The following is an 18,954-nucleotide window of genomic DNA, read 5'->3' as shown; positions in this document are numbered from 1 at the left end:
ATTCCGAAGTTTTGAAACTATGTTCATGTGGCAGAATTTCTTTACGCATGCGCATTGAAAATTGACTCCTGAAACATGCCGAAGTTCCCTGTGCTATATAGTACATGAGTACACAAATGTATATCATTTTTTTATCGTGTTAAAAGCTGTATTGTTTCTCACATTCAAAACCAATAACTAATTTCTATGAGAAAATAAAAAAGTATACCATATTACCGATATGACTCAAGTTCGATACACACGCAATTTATTTTTACGAGGAATGTGTATCATATACCTCTTCGCATTCCTTAGTTTTTATATACAAATTGCAGGTAACATTTCAAGATTTTTACTACTGGTATTTCATCCTTTATTTTTTCACTATAGTCAAATAAACGGATATTTTAGTTATATTGAACTGAAATTTATTGTAACTTTTACATTTCTATATTCTTAAATTCAACATTTTCCATCCATGGTACATTGAAATCCTTAAATTTACTATTATGATTCATAATTGATTATAATAACATTTATTAATATTTATACGCAAAGGACTGTACGGCGATAATGGGATATTACCCGTTAAAACTCAGTTAGATATCGAATACCAAGCTCCTCTGTTGCATAAATTAAAACAGAATCCAACATTATTATGGTTTGCCCCTTATTTTGGATTGAATCTAGAGTACATGTTGGATGTATTGTCTCTTTTCGGAGTTGTTCTTTCATTCGCAGGGTAAGAGGAAATAGATGTTACTTTTATTTGGTACAATATTTAAAAGATAATAATAATTATATTTCCATATAGGTTTGTTTCACAGAGGTTTTGTACTACATTAGTGTTTGCATTACTTTGGTCATTATATTATTCTTTATACCTCGTTGGACAAATATTTATGTCGTTTCAATGGCAAGTATATAATATCCGATATAATATTTTTAGTTAATCGTTTGCTCATATTTCTATAATCTACCATCGCTAGGAAACTTTTAATGTATCTATTCTGTAGTTATTGAACAATTTCTTATACTCGTATGGCTCACATTTCCATGAAATTTTCAGGGATGCCCTTCTCTTGGAAGCAGGATTTCTATGTATAATTGTAGCTCCGTTCTGGTATTCTCAGCGTGGAAAAATAAACACACCTAGCGATGCTGTAACCTTTTGGAGTATACGTTGGTTACTTTTTCGTCTTGTGTTTTCCAATGGTGTAGTAAAACTTGCTTCTGGTAATTCACTATGGTGGAAATTAGATGGTAAGTTTTACCATATAGATATATCTCTAAATTATGAAAATGCGAATGTAAAAATATGTCTTTGCCTATGTTTCAGCTCTGAGCAAACATTTTGAGTCACAGTGCATACCGACTCCTATAGCATGGTACGCGCACCATTTACCAACATGGTTTTTACGCTTAACCACAGTGTTTGTGAATGTTTTTGAACTGGTTGTTCCATTTCTGTTTTTCTTCCCAAACAGAAAAGTGAGGATAGTAGCTTTCTACACACAGGTAAATATAATTGAAGAATTTTCTGTTTGCTTGTTTTGTGTTACGAACGTATCACTGGAGAACTAATTGTTTTTGTTTCAGATATTTCTTCAAATACATATTATAGCAACAGGAAACAATAATTTTTTCAATTTCCTTGTGATTTGTCTATGCATTTCTTTGTTGGACGATCAGTTTTTTTACAAGAAAAAATCCAGAAATGATTCTTATAGTTTCTCCAAATATCTCTCTACAATAGTATGTATTTTAGTTTATACAGGTATATTGTACGGAATGTATGTGTATTATAATCTTAGAATTGATAATTGGACGATACAGAGCAACATCGGTACGTATGTATATCAATTATTATCTTATTGTATTTAGACTAATTATCCTAATAATAATTTTAATGTATCGTTTTTAGCGTTTACACAAGAACAGTTTAATTATGTTTTATCACGTGCGATTCCGATATCTATCTACATTGGTGTAGCATCGCTTGGTTTCACAATAGCGGATGCAATAGTGAATTCTTTAATAACGGTTAAAGGTGTACAAAACAAAGTAGTCACTATTTTCGTTACGGGTCTGTACACGGTAGCGGTGTGTTTCATCTTTGCAATAAGTATTGTAAGTGTTTCAAATGAATAGAGTCTCATTCACAAGTCATTTGCACGTGATCTGGCGAACAAATGAAACTCGTTCTCACGATGGCAACAACAAAGATGTCGTTTGTTTAGGTACCATATACTACATTAGACGAGTCCCATAATTCGACGGTACCAACTCAATTGAAGCAGATTCAAGGAAAAGTCGAACACCTTCGGTTGGTAAATAATTATGGATTATTGAAGCATACAACCGGATTGGATGGTAGACCAGAGGTGATAATCGAAGGAAGCGATAATATTGATGGACCATGGAAAGAGTATGAATTTTTATATAAACCAGGGAATGTTAATAATTCTTTGCCGTTTGTCGGTGAGTCGCTAATCAAATTATTGTTTTAATTCTGTAATAGCTTCTGTATATTATTCGTTTTCACCTAATAACCTTTACACGCGTATGTATATATATATAAATAAATGAAGTAATAAATAAATTTGTTAATACGTCGTGCCTCTAATGTGCCTTTCCTTTAATGATAACAACTGATTCTAATTTTCAGCTCCCTATCAGCCGCATCTCGATTGGCAAATGTGGTATGCTGCGTGGGTCACGTATAGCCGCAATTCATGGCTACTCTCATTTATCTATCGTCTTTTAAATGGTCAACCAGAAGTACTAGCTTTGATGAATAGTATAGGAAGTCCGTTTCGCGAAAAACCGCCACAATACATTAAAGCTAGTTTCTATTATTATCATTACACCCCGTGGAATCAGTCGTGAGTATTTTTATAAGATACATAGATTTCGAATAATTAAGAAATACAGCCGATTACGATTACGACTTCAATTTCGATGTTTGTTAGGTCAAACAAACAAGCTTGGTGGACGAGAAAGAAAGTCAAGGAATATCTTCCGATATTGAGTCGCGATAATCCGCGACTTATCAAATATTTATCAATGATGAAAATCATACCGGACAAATCAACTTTCAAAGTCACGAATGAACCACTGAAACTGCTTCTCGACAGTATAAGATCTATAGTTTATAAAATCGAGGCTAGTCTTCTTTTATGGGGTATTTACACTGCAGGTTGTGCGATTATCTTGACTAGCTACGGCAATTCAACTTTAAAGAGGAAATAATTACATTTGAATAGTCAGTCGAATGTTCAAGTAACAAGTAATAACTAACGATAAATTCTAAATGAGCACGGTGCCGATCGTACGAAGCTTTTTCGAAATTATGTGTACGATTTACTTCTACAAATATACAATACCCTATGCTTATGTTTCCGTATTTATTGCAATTAATAATACTATTGCGAGATTATTTAGTATAATATGTAAAAATAGATTACATTTCTTACATACTAACAACCACAGCAATAAGATGTTTGAATTAAACTCAAGAGGCTACATCTTCCTGTGTCTATCGAATTTCAATTGTTTATATTTTATATTTTCCTGATTTTTATACAAATGATAGAACTTGTGAGCTATAGTGTTACATACATCTGTTAATATTAATATGATTATATATAATATTATGATATCGTATTGAAATTCAATGCATAACTGATGAACAGAAATCTCTTTAGATATTTCACTTGTACTTATATAATTAAAAAAATGTCCAAACGATTCCGAATCAAGTTATTTCCCTAAGGAGTCTTGTCGTGCTACTGTTGTTTTATATTTTTCTGCTGTTTTTATCGTATGATCGAAATTTTCCTATTTTATACGGTTTTAATATTGTTGGTGTTTCAGTGGCTTTTCTTTTTGATGTAACGTCATCGTATGAAAAAGTATCCATAACATAAACTTTGGGTAACGTGGTTTTCGATAAACCAATCGGGTACCTAAATAACTGCTCTAAACGTGTTATCAATATATTCAATGATCGCTGACATCCCTTCGATATCATACAAAATTCACGTGGATCATTGCATTCTTTGTTTAACTGTTTTAAATATATCAAATGTTTGAAACCGAGTAAAGTGGCATGTGCCGTTTCGATCACAGACGAATACTGAATTTTAGATGTATCTACAGTGGAATTAGGTGTAAACTCTTGTATTTTTTCAAACACATTAAACAGAGTGTTGTTTTTTGTCGTGAAATCGCGAAATTTTTCACAATTCTCGCTTTGTAACGTTGAGTAATTTACGCGATCGCCAAGGTTGCTTTGTACCAAAGAAATATCAGAACAAGTATTGGAGGGTACAATCGATACTTCCTTTGACTCGTTATGTACCAATTTCTTTCTATTGTCACTGTTCCCATTGTTATGTGGATCTAAAGACATTCCACATGGAAATGCATTAGAGTTTTTCATGTTCCGTGTATAGTGTTTATCCTTACAGCAGGTATCCATTATAAACAATCGAGCAAGTTTTTCAAACTGTAATTCTTGTTCGTTACCGCCGATATGAGAAATCATAAAGTCTGGAGTGTTAAAGACTGCTGTTTTCTCAACTAAGAAAGCATTCTTTGTGTTCATGTGATAATCGATACATTGTGTTTTATTCGGGTATTTCAATTTTACCTGTGATTCAAATGATTCTGATAATACATCACCAGTACCTTTTTTTACAATGTGATTTACTCCGAACATAAGTGAGCTACATTTATCTATTACCGCATGTTGCCTTTTCTTGTCATCCCTTACATTTATATATTCCTTCAATGAATAGAAAAGTTGTTTGTGTCTGTCATCTAATTTTGAATTGTTAATTTCATCAGGCATATGAAATTTAACATTTAATACCCGTAAAATATCGTATAATTCTTTTGCACTGAACTTTGGTTCATCCGTTTTGTAAAGTTTTTGTCTGTGGTTGAACGATCTTTCTATTGTTTGTTCTTTATGGAAATACTCAATTAATTCTTTATCGATATCATTATTGCAACTGCTATTGGACACATCTTTATTAAGGTTGAACTGAATTTGATCAGATTTTTCGTTTTTCTTTTCTTGCTCTGCTTCTTTATTCTTACGCTTCGAGTAGTCTGTATGTAAGTCAAAAACAGATATACCTTTACTAAGATATTTTTGTAAAGCAGCATGTCGATGTCTCAATCGGGTTCTTGTTTTACATGTAAATGCTTTAGATATTTTAGACCAATTTGGACCAAAGCATTCAAAAAGTTCCAACAATTTTGAATCTTCTGCTAGTGACCATACATTCCAGTTTTCAATTTGGTTGCTAGTCAAGGTTTGATAACGGTCATGAAGTTGAACCGTTGACCTATTAGGCATCAGTGCAGCTGATATTTTACGAAAATTTGTACCATACTTAGTAACAGCATCTTTTAGAAGATTATCTTCGGATTTACTAAATCTGCCTTTGGTTAAATACGGTGTCAAGCTATAAGTCCATCGAAAATATGCTTGCTGTTTAGTTCTATTCGGCATCCAACTGGCTACTTCACCCCATGGAATAAAGTTACCGATCTGAAATATTTTTACTAATTTTAAGAGTCTGTCATCCTCTCTATGTTCCCAAATGCAATTTCTGATTTTAGGCAACTTTCTTATTGTATTGTATCTGATGAAACATTGGTAAGCACTACGATTTGTATTTAATTCTTCTGCAATATTATCCCAGTTTTGAAACTTGTGCTGTTTTGTGATTTCTTTTAATTTGACATCTTCCGATTTTGACCAACAACTTTTATTGATTTCTGGATGAAGAAACACATTCCACATTACTCTGCAATCGAGCGGCGAATGTACATCCTCGAAATAAATAGATGATATTTTAAACCAATCGAAGTCTCTATCTTGTAATGAGCTAGCCACTTCGACAGAGTCGTTGGCCGAAGATCTTCTTCCTGTTTTTGTTTCTTTATTGATTTTCCATGTAGATTTACATGTCGATTCGAACCTGATATGTTCAATTTTTATAGAGCTCGCAGTAGCCTCTTCTTGTACCGCTTTAAGCAATGTGTTCCTTTCTTTTATGGTCCATGGTATTACTTTAGGAAGATTTCTAAGATGTAATTCTTTATAATTTTCCTTTAATATTTCATCGTCATTGTTAGGAGCAGAAAAATAATACCTGTCCTTAAAGTAAGGCATGCCAGCATTGCAAATTAAAGCCTTTGTGTCTCCAGTTGTATGCTTTTGAAGGTTCGTTTCTATTATCGTCAATTTTTTTTCACATTTTTGAAGAGCATAGGTTATGTGTTTTTTTACATCGATCAAAAAAGAAATGATCTGCTTGTTGAAATTTAGTAAACTGTTACAATCGTCAATATTGCACTCCAAAGACACATTTTCTTCTTGATATTTAGATTTTCTTTGTAACGTGGGATCTTTAGTAAACACTTCCGACGTACAGACCGATCCATCTTTTACTGTAGGAATATATGGACAATCGTGTTCATTATTTAATTCAGAAGACGTATTTTCTAGCAATACTATCTCGTTTAAATCATCATCACCCGTTAGTTTATCCATAATTGACTGAAGATGGATTCCTTTTGAAAAACAAGCACACAAGCGTCACCTATACACAGTACGTATGTACAGTTACTATATAAGTAAATAAGTAAACGAGCACGTATTACCTTACATTAAACGTGAAAACTTACATTCTATGGTCAAATTTACAGAAAAATCGAAGCAACTAAATAAATAATGTAGAAATTAATTTGGAAATTAAACGTTGGAATACCGCGAGGCACGAGATGATAACGGTAATACAAATAAAAAGGGCGGAAAGGAAAGAACCGTGTATTTACCCAAGTAGGTATGGTTAACGTATAAAATTATAGAACTGTAAAATAGAGTGTATATGTCAAATATATAAATACAACATAATATATGGATAAAAAATTCGAATTCTTGAAAGATCACAACAAGTTGAACAATCACCTGATGGAGTCAATTTTGTAGAGAACTATGCATATCGCGATATATCGAATATCATCGTAATGTTGAACAATTTGTAAAGTACTTTGGAAAGTGTCATAAAATACGATCATAAAATGAATATTTAGTTGTAATAATGAGGCGTGGAATATGGGTATTTCGATGAACAGCATAAATATCAATTGAAATTGGGAAAGAAAAATTAATAAGTGAATTTTGACGTTTGAACGGAAATTGTACACATATGTTTCCGCCGTAACATTTGCGGAATGGTACATGCGCAGTTTGTACGGCCTGAATATGTCGGCTGGGTGAAGTATGCTAAATGTTATCATGATCAAAAGTATTTCCTTTGGTTAAGTGTCTCGGTATTAAGTTGTTGCGAAAATTGTTGCAATTTTTCAAAGCTGGATCACAAAGGTACAATTCATATGATTGCTACAAGAATTTGAATGTACAATATTGTTCGTTCGGAAATTAAGTAGTAGAAGAGGCCTTATGTCAAGACGGTTCGGTATCGAGAGAACCGACGACGTATGCCAATATGAAGAAACTTTTTTCAAAAATAGACAACACATCGAAAGAACCAAACAGTTATTTAGGAAAAGTCTTTGTGGTAGGACGTTACACGGTAACTGTCGAGGATGTTTTAGCGGAAGGTATGTACGCGTTTTCTTTTTTCAACCTTGAATGTTCATCATTAGTCTTGCATTACACTCTTACGTTCAATCAGCTTTCTTTCCTGTTAACACGTGCCCCTTTTTCAAATATTTATATATATATATATATATATATATAATATATACATATTTATTTATATAAATATTAATTTGAAAAATAAGTTGAACCTACCTGTTCTAATACTCGTTGACTGACAGGTTAATTAAATCAAACGGAGTATTTAAATGCTTCTTTTTTTTCCATTCTTACATATTATGCATGCATACATGTATGTATACATGCATATATATATATACACACACATACATAGATACATACATATAATACCTACACGCACAATACGTATAGTATATATACATATATATATCTATATATATTGGGGCATGTGCTGCGCGCGCGCGCTCGCGTGTCGGTGTGTGTATAAAATCATATGTCGCGCGTGCACATGTGTGGGCGCACACATTCGCAGGAAAATATTTTATTATTGACATAGTAATGTGATATGTAATGATAATTAAATAAGATAAAAACATGCATTTAGTTTATTTTCAAATTATACTATACATAGGACAAATATTACAAGTATATGTGAAAAACAGGAATTGAAAAATTATAAATACAATTAACAGATTGATTATAAAAAGTACATTTGCATAGTGCAATGTAAATATTTAACCAACATCAGTGTATGCTGTTTATAATTTATTACTCGTCCATTATAGGAGGATTTGCTATTGTATTTCTGGTTAAATCTTCGAGTGGACGTTACGCTCTTAAGCGTATGTATGTTAACAATGAACAAGATCTCAATGTTTGCAAGAGAGAGATACAAATTGCTGTAAGCTATATATTATTACATATATTATCCTTGTTTATTCGAACATATTGAATTGATTCCATTCATTTTTATTTAATCGAATAAATTGTTTTTACAACATTCATGTAGACTGTTTCATTCGCAGAGTAATTTAAATGGTCATAAAAACATCATAGGATATGTGGATAGCAGTATAACTCACATAGGTGGCGGAGTACATGAACTTTTGCTGTTAATGCCTTATTGCAAGTCTCAAGTTCTGCAAATGATGAATAACAGGTAAATGGTAATTAAAGTAAATTTAAAGGAACATGCAAAGTCTAAGAAGAATTTTGAAAGTTTTGCTTGAATCTCTACAGGTTACAAACGGGTTTTACCGAGTCCGAAGTTTTACAAATATTCTGTGATGTTTGTGAAGCAGTCTCTAGATTACATCATTGTCAAACTCCAATAATACATAGAGATCTGAAGGTTTGTCTTTCTCAATATTTTTTGCTAATTCTACGAACGAAAGCTCGGCGATGTTTTTTATTAGTTTACCCGGGATTATACTCATTAGGTGGAAAATATATTGTATTCTGATGGTGGTCATTACGTTTTATGCGACTTTGGTTCGGCAACAGCGAAAGTTCTTAACCCCAGTGTCCAGGGTGCCACTGTGGTTGAAGAAGAGATTAAGAAGTATACAACTCTTAGTTATAGAGCACCAGAAATGGTTGATATGTACTCTGGAAAATCAATTACAACCAAAACAGACATATGGGTATGAGAAAGTGTGATAAATCTCTGACATGTAAAATTTCCGCGCGGAATGGGTCAAGAAATATATTCATGATTCTAGGCGTTGGGATGTTTGTTGTATAAACTGTGTTTCTTTGCATTGCCATTTGGAGAAAGTATGCTTGCTATACAGTCAGGAAATTTCACTATACCTGACAATTCTCGGTTTGTATTTCGCATGTATCTATAATAATATTCATACGATTATAATTATTATTGCTACTATTATTACACGTGCAAATACACGTACGCGCAGACGCGCACCACACACACTTAAAATATATGAACAGAGTTTAATGTTAAACATATTACAGTTTAAGTTTTAGTTTCGTTGGCTTAAAGTACTTTTTAGACGATAATATTCGCTAGAACGACCTTTTAAAGTCTTTAAAGATGTAGATGTATTCATTTGAAAAACTTTTTCTCCAATGATTCAATTATTGTACTATGTTTGGCATTTGACATATTAGACTGTAATAGATTTATTCTACTATCCGGTACAGTAATTCCTCAATAATCTCAATTTTATCGGGTAAACCTTGTAAAGGTATGAGTTTCGTGAAAATATAGTACAGAAAAAGCTGTATGTGTACCGTGTTTTAGAAATCTTTCTATCAGATTTGATTCGGCCGAAAATTTTGGAGATTTTCAGAGGAATGCTAGATACGCATATGTACACACGCACATTCCATACAGACACGCAATAACGTTTCAGAAAACTGTACGTCAGCCCCACAGATTTCGAATGTTAAGTCTATTATTCCTGAATATCAATTTATCAGTGATTCAAGTTTAACAATTTGCCTTCGAAATTCACAGCAGTTCTCTTTATTTCTGATTTACCGATGAAATGTATGAGAAAATTTCATTGAACACCAAACTATTATTGGCTGTTGCTTTAAAGTCTCAGGGGTTGCTTACCAAACTGGTTCTTTGGTAACATAAAATTGATATTTAATCAGAGAAGAACGGTCTCTTTACGATTTCTGAAACGATACTGTGTATGTCGGTACAGTTGGTGATGAGTATGCGTATGCGTACATGTATATGTATATGTATATGTATATGTATATGTATATGTATATGTATATGTATATGATCTGTATACAGATATATACATGTACATATACTTTTATATGTTATAATAGAATTTATTTGTAACACTTTACATGATAAAACTGTTCGAACAACACTCAACTTTATATAGATATAGTAGAAGCCTTCATTGTCTGATTCGTTATATGCTTGAGCCGGATCCTGATAGCCGCCCTGACATTTATCAAGTTTCTGTGATTGCTTTTCAAATCCAGGGCAAGGAATGCCCTGTACAGAATTTACACGTACGTATACGATGTTGGGTGTACGATGCTCACTCGTCGCAGATAATATTGCTGAAATTGATTAATCTCGTCCGATGTTCGTTTACTTTGTTAGAAAGTATCGGCTCCGGTATTGGAATCGTTACCCTGTCCATGCATGGAATCTGAGAATGTAAAAAGATCGTCGCTTGTGAAAACTCCAAAACCGTCTCCCGTAACTACCGTTGAAGGTACTTCGGTTACTCCACGGCAACGTCCAAAGGGACAGGTCGTGTCGAGAGACACTTCGGAGAAAGGGCAATATTACTTTGACTCAAAAACTGTAAGCAACGTAGACGAAGAAAATTTAGAAGCACTTTTTCCACCATCGGGTAAGAAAAAGACGATTATGAACAAAGAATGCGTTGAATTTGTAAAGATGTTGTCGATCCGGCCATCCGACTTTATTATCGTTTATTACTTTTCCCAGGATATCCAGATCCGTTCAAAGACGATAATCGAACTATGCCCCCACCTGCGAAGATACCTCCTCCCGTAGCTCCGAAGCCTGTCAAAGCGCTTTCGAAAGCAGTATCATCCAATATTTCTACTACCACTAGTTGTCCGCCTTCCAAGTTTTCACCTGTTACCACGTTGGCGTCAAAGTTGAGCATTCCGGTGGGAGCCGGTATAGTGACTGCTACACAACCACCTATATCGAAACCAGTGAATAAGATGGAAAGTTTGAGTCAAAATATAAGCTTGAGTAGTTCTCCACCTGACAGCCCAACAACATTATCTTCCGTACGCCACAGGAGAAATGTTAGTGACACAAGTGCTTTCAACAAGTGGGTTATATGTAGAATATTTTTTCACATTCGTTGGTTTTTCGAAGTTCCTTTTTAAAGAGCGTTACTTTGCTTTCCGTTGCGTGTTTGCAGAGCATTTGCAAACGAAACAACGCAGTTTTTGGCACCATACGAAGCGTCGGTAAAGTCACGTTCGGAGGACGATACATCTCCGGAAGTTGTAACCGATATAAGGCCTTGTTTAGGAACTAGTGCTTCGCATGTACGTATTGTAAGTACACGAAACGCACGGAATTATATTTTATTTTGCCCACTAGAGGAGAGGTCACACCATTTGCAGAGTTAAACATTTTAAGCGTATTTTCCTTTCGCGTGTTCTACTTTTTTTCTAATGACCATGGACACGAATGGGTTCTCTAAATTTTCAATGATAAAATGAAAAATGATAGAATGATACATACTTATGTTCATCAACTAAATTTGTTTTCGACTGTGGATAAAAGCTTACTAAAATTGTGATCATTCGTAGAGCAGTTTATCGTTTCTTTCATTCATTTTCACATCGTGCACACTTTTATTATTCGTTTTTCTTATTCGATATTCGCATAACTAACATATTAAATTTAAAATTATTTTAAACTAATATATACATACATACATACATACGTACAGTTCTATTTTGCGTGCGAATACAAATGTACAAACGTTTTCTATATATACATATACATATATATATATACGTTCACGTATATGCATAATACAAAATACAACTTTAAATTAGGGTGAACTTTCGAGTATAATAACCACAGAGGGAAGATCGTTGAGCGCCGATGTTGCAGCCTGGAATCCTTTTGAAGATGTACAGCCATTCGATCAATTAACGGCGGAAGATCACATTTTCGGTGCAGAGTTTGATAAAATTCGAAGAGGCAGTAATACAAGTATCAGTGGAGTTAAGAGTCGCGAAAGCCTCGTTATGACGTGTACCGAACTACCGGATGACCCATTCGAGTCCGCACCTTTCAGTCTGCCAAGTAAGTTGTTCGAGCGAGCCGATCGAATGTTGTTCGTACGGACTGTGGGATTGGCATTGAAATGAAATTTTTCTTGATTTTAGGAGGAAAGAAGAACAAGATTGGATCAAAGACTGTCGCTCTTGCTGGAGGTAATGCATAGACTTGTTCGTATATTGTTCCTTATTCTATTTTTCATCTTGTACTTGACGAAGCTGTGTACAATCTTTGATAGTCAAGGAGTGAAACTCAACCGTGTGATCAATATTTTCAATATTATGTTACATGATTGCGTTAGGGCACGGTACGTTCAGTTTAAACTGACTTTTCTTAACGACGACTTTCGTCTAAAGTAACAAGCCTATCTTCAACTAACGAACCCGTTGTATATGGCATAAATATATATACTTTCTAATGTGTTGTATAGACAGTTGGTTTGATTCGTGCTTTTCTTGCGTTTTTAACGCAAATGCACAACAGAGGTTCAATTGGGTTACAACATTCTGCTGGTCATGTAACGTGTCATTCTATTCCACCAGTGAACAATCCTAGTCTGGCTAACATTTGTTTTTGTTAATCGTACAGAAAGTGCGGGAATTTGCTAGACGGTATGTATCGACATCGATCGACATTATCGTTATAAAAGCGAAAACATCGACTACGGAAATGTTTACCCTGATATAATATGTAAAACATGCGGGAATAAAATTTAACTTGCATATATTATAAATGGTATTATAATGTCGTGAAATCGTATATATTCTTCATCGTTCTCTCTTATTTCTTATTCATTTGTTCGTGTGTATATACATTCTGTCTTTCTTTCTTTCCTCATGTTTTCTGTTCTTCTGTCTTTTTTTTTTACGCGATACACTTTGTTTCGAGGAGTAACGAAGTAATCTGTGATACACGAGAAACACATTACCGAAAGAAAAGAATAAACAAGTATAAAGAATGTAAGGTAACAAGTAATTATTAATATGGAGTTTTATCGTCGGAGTTAACATTCCACTAAGTTCCACTAAATTCCACTAAATTCCACTAAATTCCACGTGGATTATGACAAGAAGGAAGATTGCAATACGCGAAGCTCGATGATAGACCCCTTTAAATCTTTATAACAGAGATACACATCGATAACTGTGTTGTGTTGCGGGGGGAACAGGCAACCGTGTGTCAAGGGAGTGTGTATATATTTGGCTTGCAACGATTTTATCGATCGATTCGTTCTATATTCCATAATAAACGAAGGTGACGTTCGAGCGTACGTCTCTTATCGTTTATTCTTTCAATCGTTTCAATTTATCCATAATCCAAAATATATTCCGATACGCGTGTATTCACGTATATTATTGTACACGTATACTATCGGTACAAACTGCTGTTTGGCGTAGAAAATAGGAAATGAGAATATAGATATGGAGTGAATATAGTATAATTGTAAAGAAACAAGCTTGAGAGAGAACTCGAGGAAGCGGTATTGTTACGATAAGTACAAAATCAATGAAATTATTGTATTGTGCGTACTTGTCTTAAATACCGAGTGTAACATTAAAAGGTTGAGCGAGCGTGTGTGCGTGTGAGAGTCAGAGGGACAATGAGGGGGAGAGAGAGAGAGAAAAGATTTAATTAAATTAGAAATACTTCTAGAAGCATACATATTTGTGTTTTCTGGCTGTACATTATTACAAGAACACCATGATCAAATTTTACTCGGTTCAGTTTCAATCTCATTTAATTACAATATATGTAGGAAAAATTCATTTTTGTCCATTCAATGATTATTTCAATCTAAAACCGCGTTCGTTATTAACTGAAGAATATAAACGTATAATACTCATTTATATAACTTGAACAGTTCTATCGATTAAAATAGTTACATGCGTGTTTAGTAACGTATACCCCTATTCATAAAATTATGCTAACAAAAATGGATAATATCGGCCAACGCAGGTTTGCTCTTTAATCTGCCGCTTTATATTTTCTGTCTGGTGTTTTTTGTCTGTTCCTTTTTTCGCTTCTTTTTACTTTTTTTACTTTTCTTTTCTTCTCTTTTAGTGTTGCTTCTAATCGTAACTTTGTGTTCCGTTCTTTGTGGCCTGTGCAGGAATTCGCATACTAAACATTCGTTTATTCGTAGTGTGTTACGAGTACTATAATAGCAAATTAGGAACACTGTCGTTTTCATCTGATTACGATTCGTTGACTTTAGCGTAACCAACACCTTACTATTATCAAATATTTGTGATTTGTATAGCGGTGGTATTATTAGAAATTCATCCTATTTCGCCATTTAAAGACATCGAGAAATCTCGAACGCTTTTGCTCTATATTTATTTATTTGTAATATTCAGGGTTTCTCTAATGTTGTATATTTACTAATCTTTTAAAATGTCTGGAACAACCTAATGAGTTTGGGAGACGAAAGCAATGTTGCTTCTTTGATGAAACGTTTTTCAAAGATTCTGATTGTCTTGTGAACAGGAAGATCTGGACGTTGTTCTCCATTGAACACTTTATATGAATAGAACACGCTATAGGAGGCTTGCGTCTTGAAAATTACTTTTCTCGCTACTTTAAAGTAATGTTACAACAATAAACGTGTACATTACTACATGACACATGGAGTATTGTTTTTCTTTTAAATAATGCAAAACGCAGCAATTGTTTGTTTATTCGTCAATTTGATCGTTATGACTTGATCGAATAGTGATCGATTGAACAGGAATCATTGAGCTTTCCCGATTCGAGGTCGATGTAAAATTAATCTACTATGGCAGCAGATTCGAAGTTTGGCCATGTTTGCTAGGCACGAGCATAACTATTCAATTGGATAACGATACGAAAATAATTACTGCGTTTTTCGCTCATTATCCTCACCCTCTGAATCTGATTAGGACTGTTCCAGACCTACGAGTAGTAATAGTAGCAGTAGCAGCAGCAGCAGCAGTAGTAGTAGTAGTAGTAGTAGTAGTAGTAGTAGTAGTAGTAGTAGTAGTAGTAGTAGGTGCAGTAGTAGTAGTAATAGTAGTAGTAACAACAATAGCAGCAGCAACAACAACAGCAATAGCGGTAATAGTGACAATGGTGGTGGTAGTGATGATGATGATGATGATGATGATGATGATGATGGTGGTGATGGTGATGGTGATGGTGATGGTGATGGCGATGGCGATGGTGGTAATGATGGTGATGATGACAGTGATGTAGATGATGGTGAGGGTGATGGTGGCGGTGGTGGTGGTGAAAACAGTGGTAATACTTGAAGAACGATTGGGAAAAAGATTCTTTTGTAACATTTATATCGAATGTCCGAAGCACGATGATAAATGGTGGAAGTCGTAAACTCTGAAATGTTAATAATTATAAGATTATAAGGCATGATCTGTAAAAGATGTAATCAGATATTTCCTGCTTCTCCTATTCAACTAGATATTCTTATTTTTGTTAAAACTCGTGTGCGCTTTCTTCACAGATTCGTAGTCCAGAACGAAGTCCGCGAGACTGGTTCCTGTGTTTTACGCGGAAGAATCTTTACCAAAAAGAGATTTACACGGTTCAGTTTCACCATATAAATTTAAAATGTTACAATCCTCCTAATAAATGAAGTAAATCAAGTAAACGAAGTAAATAAGATAAAAGTAGGGAAATAAAGGTAACTGAAATGTGTACAAATTTGTACAAAGATGAATGATTCTGTGTTAGTCGATATGATTAAAGTGTAATAATGTATCGCATGTGTTTTAGGTAAGTAGAACGAATCTCAATTGTATTAAACGCGTGCGCTTCAACGTAAAATAGTAAATATCGTATCGGTGAAAACGTGAACGCCGTTGTTGTGATCGCCGTCGCCGCCGCCGTCGCCGTCGCTGTCGCGTTTTCTTTTTCATTTCGTTTCACTTGTACGGCTCGACCGAATACGATGTATAGGAAAATGCGTGACAGCGTATCGTTGCTGCCACCATCGTGCGTGGCTAGTTATCGTGATCTGTTGTACGAAACGTCACTTTTATCGATGTTTATGTTATATTTTTCAGGCATATCTATAAATGGTAGATCAAGAATACCCTCTAATCAATGGAATTCGAGAATCGAGTGCGTTAAAGCCGACGAGAGAACAACCCTCTTGATAAACAACGGTCCTACCTCTTCATTGTTTGTTCAAGCACCTATGGAAGATAGATCCAAGTATGAAAAGTTGACTTTTAGCGTCGATGATTTATCCAGTGATAGCGACAAAGATGTAACGCAGCAACAACAAGTCAAACAAAAAAGAAGGAGAGTTAAGAATGTATTACGCAGGAAGATGAAAATGCCGCAAAGTACGAACAATTCGATCGAACAAAACGACCAACTAAATTACTCAATAGATTCGATTCGTGTCAATGCCAATGACAATATCAACATAAATGGTTTGCACAACAACCCAGTTGGGAATAGCGCTAACGTGGACGTTAACGTGGATCGAAAGGGTAAGGGAAGAACGGGAAAGAGAAGGGAGGAAAAGGAGGAGAACGAAGACGAAGAAGATAGCAGGGAAGAGGAAGAGGATGAGGAAGAGAAGATGGAGGAGAACGAGGAGAAACAGGAAGAGGCGGACAAGCAGGAGGACGATGGAGAGGCGGTGGGGGTGCTGATGGGCCCGGAGAGAGGGAAAGAAGTAGACAACGATCAGGAGAAGAGAAAGGAGGAGACTGAGCTGCTGGCGGTTCGTGCGGATGTGGATGCGAAGAAGCTGGAGCTTGAGCTCGAGGTCGAGGCGGAACTGGAGGAACGAGGCAATGACAATGACGATAGTGCAGCTAACAACAACTACTATTCAATGGCTCGCGATGTATACGAACCAGCCGCCGGCACGCTACGCGAGATGCATTGCAAGAGAAACATGTCTAAGAAAGAACTTGTAGGGCATTTATCGAGACGAATCCACGTGGACCCGATTGTTGGACATCAATACGGAGAGAAGCCTCTGTTGTTGGACGATGAACTTGATACAGAATCAACATCGAAACGATCGTACGGCGATCCATTCGTCGATCAACAGTACGATTCGAGACCCGTGTCTTCCGATGACGACAGCTCGACGAACGAAACCAAGAAGACGATGCTTTCAAAGGATAGATTGATCAAAATGAAGAAAGACGTATTTTCTTTAGCTCCGTTTCGGAAGTCTAGCAGTTTAAAAAAGAACGATAGTGGCGAAGAGAATGAGACGATGAACATCAGCAGTGATAACTTGATCGACACTATGGTAGCTATCGAAAACAAGTCGTTACCCGAATACAATTCGTTTCGGCAGGTGTACAAAGAAACTTGCATAGAAAAGCAACGACCTTTACCGTTTCGAGTAACGATGAATATCGATGGAATCGTTGGAGAAGGCGAAGAGAAAAGGTCTAAGGAAGGAACAGAAAAAAATGAAAGGAGAAAGCAACAAGAAAAGGAGCTGGATGAAGAGAAAGAGAAAGAGAAAGGAAAAGAGAAAGAGAAGGAGAAGGAGAAGGAGAAAGAAAGCAAAGAAAAAGATTTGTTCGGCTCTTCGCCGTTTAGTCCGTGCGATTTTGTGAATCCTTTTATGCATCGAGCAGTTTCGAATTATGCTGTAGGGAACGAATCGGATGTGTTGATTAGAAAATTGGGGATCAGAAATTTATTGTACGATAACCACAATCGCATATCTTCTTGCCCGAATCAATTGGAGACAGTTTCATACGTCCACCCTCCGGAAGAAGCTGTTTCGGTGATAAGAAATTCAAATTTTTCTGCCGCGACGGACGATTACGATCATTCGAAAGATCTTTTCGGGTCTATTCCGTTCGACGAATTTGCGTCCCTTCGAACTGACCAACAACAACAGCAGTCGGAACTGCAAACGCAGCAGCAGCAGCAGCAGCAACAACAACAACCGCAGAGAGCATACTCTCAGCAGTTACCTTCCAAGCTGACAAGTTTTGTCGAAGGTACTTTAAACATAATACGATCCGACAAGGCAATAACGTCAAACGTTTCTCGATCAGCATCTGCTTCGTTGGATCCGTCGTACGCCATTCAGCCCGTCCAACGCTCTTCCCGAATTAACGTTCCTCTCGCAAACAGTGTATCGAGACTCGATAGTGCGCAGGATATCATGGTTTCACCCATGTCGCCCGAACCGTTGGTTGTCGCAGAGGACGCGCCGAAACACAAAAAGGATAAGTTTAAATCGGAAAAATCAAAATATCAGCTGATCGACGAAAATCATGGAGACGTCGTGAATGTTCTACCAGCGAGTTTGTTATCGTACAAGGGTAAGTCTGCGTGTCACAAAAAGACCGCAAAGACAAAGAAATGTTCCGTTGTCGTTACCGCTGGGTTCAACAATCTCAGCTTCGAAGATTTTCCGAGCGATGAAAACGAAGAGAAGCGAATCGGAACTCCACAGAGAATCACGCCTTTCGAAGTAGTTCGAGAACCGGAGAAACGATTTGGATCGTTAAAAAGGCGAAGCAATCCATTCACTTGAGGCACGAAGATGTCCATCGGGAAAAAGTTACCACGAGGAAATTTCTCAGACGAACGTGTATCGAAAAGTGATATGTTTTAAACGTACAAA

At 35.6% G+C, this 18,954-nt stretch overlaps 3 protein-coding genes across 11 annotated transcripts; 2 read left to right on the top strand and 1 right to left on the bottom strand.

The window, feature by feature from the left end:
* The first annotated feature begins 41 nt into the window (after positions 1-41).
* On the top strand, positions 42-3,677 carry LOC116432422 (lipase maturation factor 2). 2 transcript variants are annotated; one of them, XM_031989279.2, is made up of 10 exons: positions 42-314; positions 538-721; positions 794-895; positions 1,049-1,242; positions 1,319-1,497; positions 1,579-1,825; positions 1,904-2,109; positions 2,220-2,460; positions 2,648-2,864; positions 2,952-3,677. In XM_031989279.2, the coding sequence occupies exons 1-10, from the start codon at positions 221-223 to the stop codon at positions 3,229-3,231; spliced, it is 1,944 nt and encodes a 647-aa protein (XP_031845139.1). In that variant the 5' UTR covers positions 42-220; the 3' UTR covers positions 3,232-3,677. The 2 variants fall into 2 exon arrangements, with proteins under 2 accessions (XP_031845139.1, XP_031845140.1); XM_031989280.2 differs by having other exon boundaries at positions 312-460.
* Pbp95 (proximal sequence element A Pbp95) lies at positions 3,515-7,957 on the bottom strand. Of its 7 annotated transcripts, none has more exons than XM_031989276.2 (2): positions 7,817-7,957; positions 3,515-6,570 (listed from the first exon to the last, which is right to left on the bottom strand). In XM_031989276.2, the coding sequence occupies exon 2, from the start codon at positions 6,548-6,550 to the stop codon at positions 3,779-3,781; it is 2,772 nt and encodes a 923-aa protein (XP_031845136.1). In that variant the 5' UTR covers positions 6,551-6,570; positions 7,817-7,957; the 3' UTR covers positions 3,515-3,778. The 7 variants fall into 7 exon arrangements, with proteins under 7 accessions (XP_031845136.1, XP_076226678.1, XP_031845133.1 ...); XM_076370563.1 differs by having other exon boundaries at positions 3,515-6,599; positions 7,817-7,840; XM_031989273.2 differs by lacking the exon at positions 7,817-7,957 and adding an exon at positions 6,968-7,093 and having other exon boundaries at positions 3,515-6,599.
* Nak (Numb-associated kinase) lies at positions 7,364-18,871 on the top strand. 2 transcript variants are annotated; one of them, XM_031989270.2, is made up of 13 exons: positions 7,364-7,623; positions 8,368-8,483; positions 8,608-8,741; positions 8,822-8,933; positions 9,022-9,225; positions 9,304-9,407; positions 10,450-10,582; positions 10,677-10,932; positions 11,031-11,388; positions 11,482-11,611; positions 12,131-12,383; positions 12,467-12,514; positions 16,400-18,871. In XM_031989270.2, the coding sequence occupies exons 1-13, from the start codon at positions 7,509-7,511 to the stop codon at positions 18,862-18,864; spliced, it is 4,428 nt and encodes a 1,475-aa protein (XP_031845130.2). In that variant the 5' UTR covers positions 7,364-7,508; the 3' UTR covers positions 18,865-18,871. The 2 variants fall into 2 exon arrangements, with proteins under 2 accessions (XP_031845130.2, XP_031845131.2); XM_031989271.2 differs by having other exon boundaries at positions 11,482-11,620.
* Positions 18,872-18,954: the final 83 nt, after the last annotated feature.

This window comes from Nomia melanderi, chromosome 9 (assembly GCF_051020985.1).
Source record: "Nomia melanderi isolate GNS246 chromosome 9, iyNomMela1, whole genome shotgun sequence".
NCBI classification, from domain to species: Eukaryota; Metazoa; Arthropoda; class Insecta; order Hymenoptera; family Halictidae; genus Nomia; species Nomia melanderi.
This window is presented reverse-complemented; position numbering and strand designations above follow the sequence as displayed.

What these genes read in the sequence shown, in the direction of transcription:
- LOC116432422 (XM_031989279.2), top strand. Translation starts at nt 221, where the DNA reads ATGACTCAAGTTCGATACACACGCAATTTATTTTTACGAGGAATGTGT. An exon ending in ATATTTATGTCGTTTCAATG is followed by an intron (nt 896 to 1,048) that starts GCAAGTATATAA and finishes TGAAATTTTCAG; the next exon opens with GGATGCCCTTCTCTTGGAAG. An exon ending in GACGATACAGAGCAACATCG is followed by an intron (nt 1,826 to 1,903) that starts GTACGTATGTAT and finishes TATCGTTTTTAG; the next exon opens with CGTTTACACAAGAACAGTTT.
- Pbp95 (XM_031989276.2), bottom strand. Translation starts at nt 6,550, where the DNA reads ATGGATAAACTAACGGGTGATGATGATTTAAACGAGATAGTATTGCTA.
- Nak (XM_031989271.2), top strand. Translation starts at nt 7,509, where the DNA reads ATGAAGAAACTTTTTTCAAAAATAGACAACACATCGAAAGAACCAAAC. An exon ending in TAATACATAGAGATCTGAAG is followed by an intron (nt 8,934 to 9,021) that starts GTTTGTCTTTCT and finishes TATACTCATTAG; the next exon opens with GTGGAAAATATATTGTATTC. An exon ending in GTGCTTCGCATGTACGTATT is followed by an intron (nt 11,621 to 12,130) that starts GTAAGTACACGA and finishes ACTTTAAATTAG; the next exon opens with GGTGAACTTTCGAGTATAAT.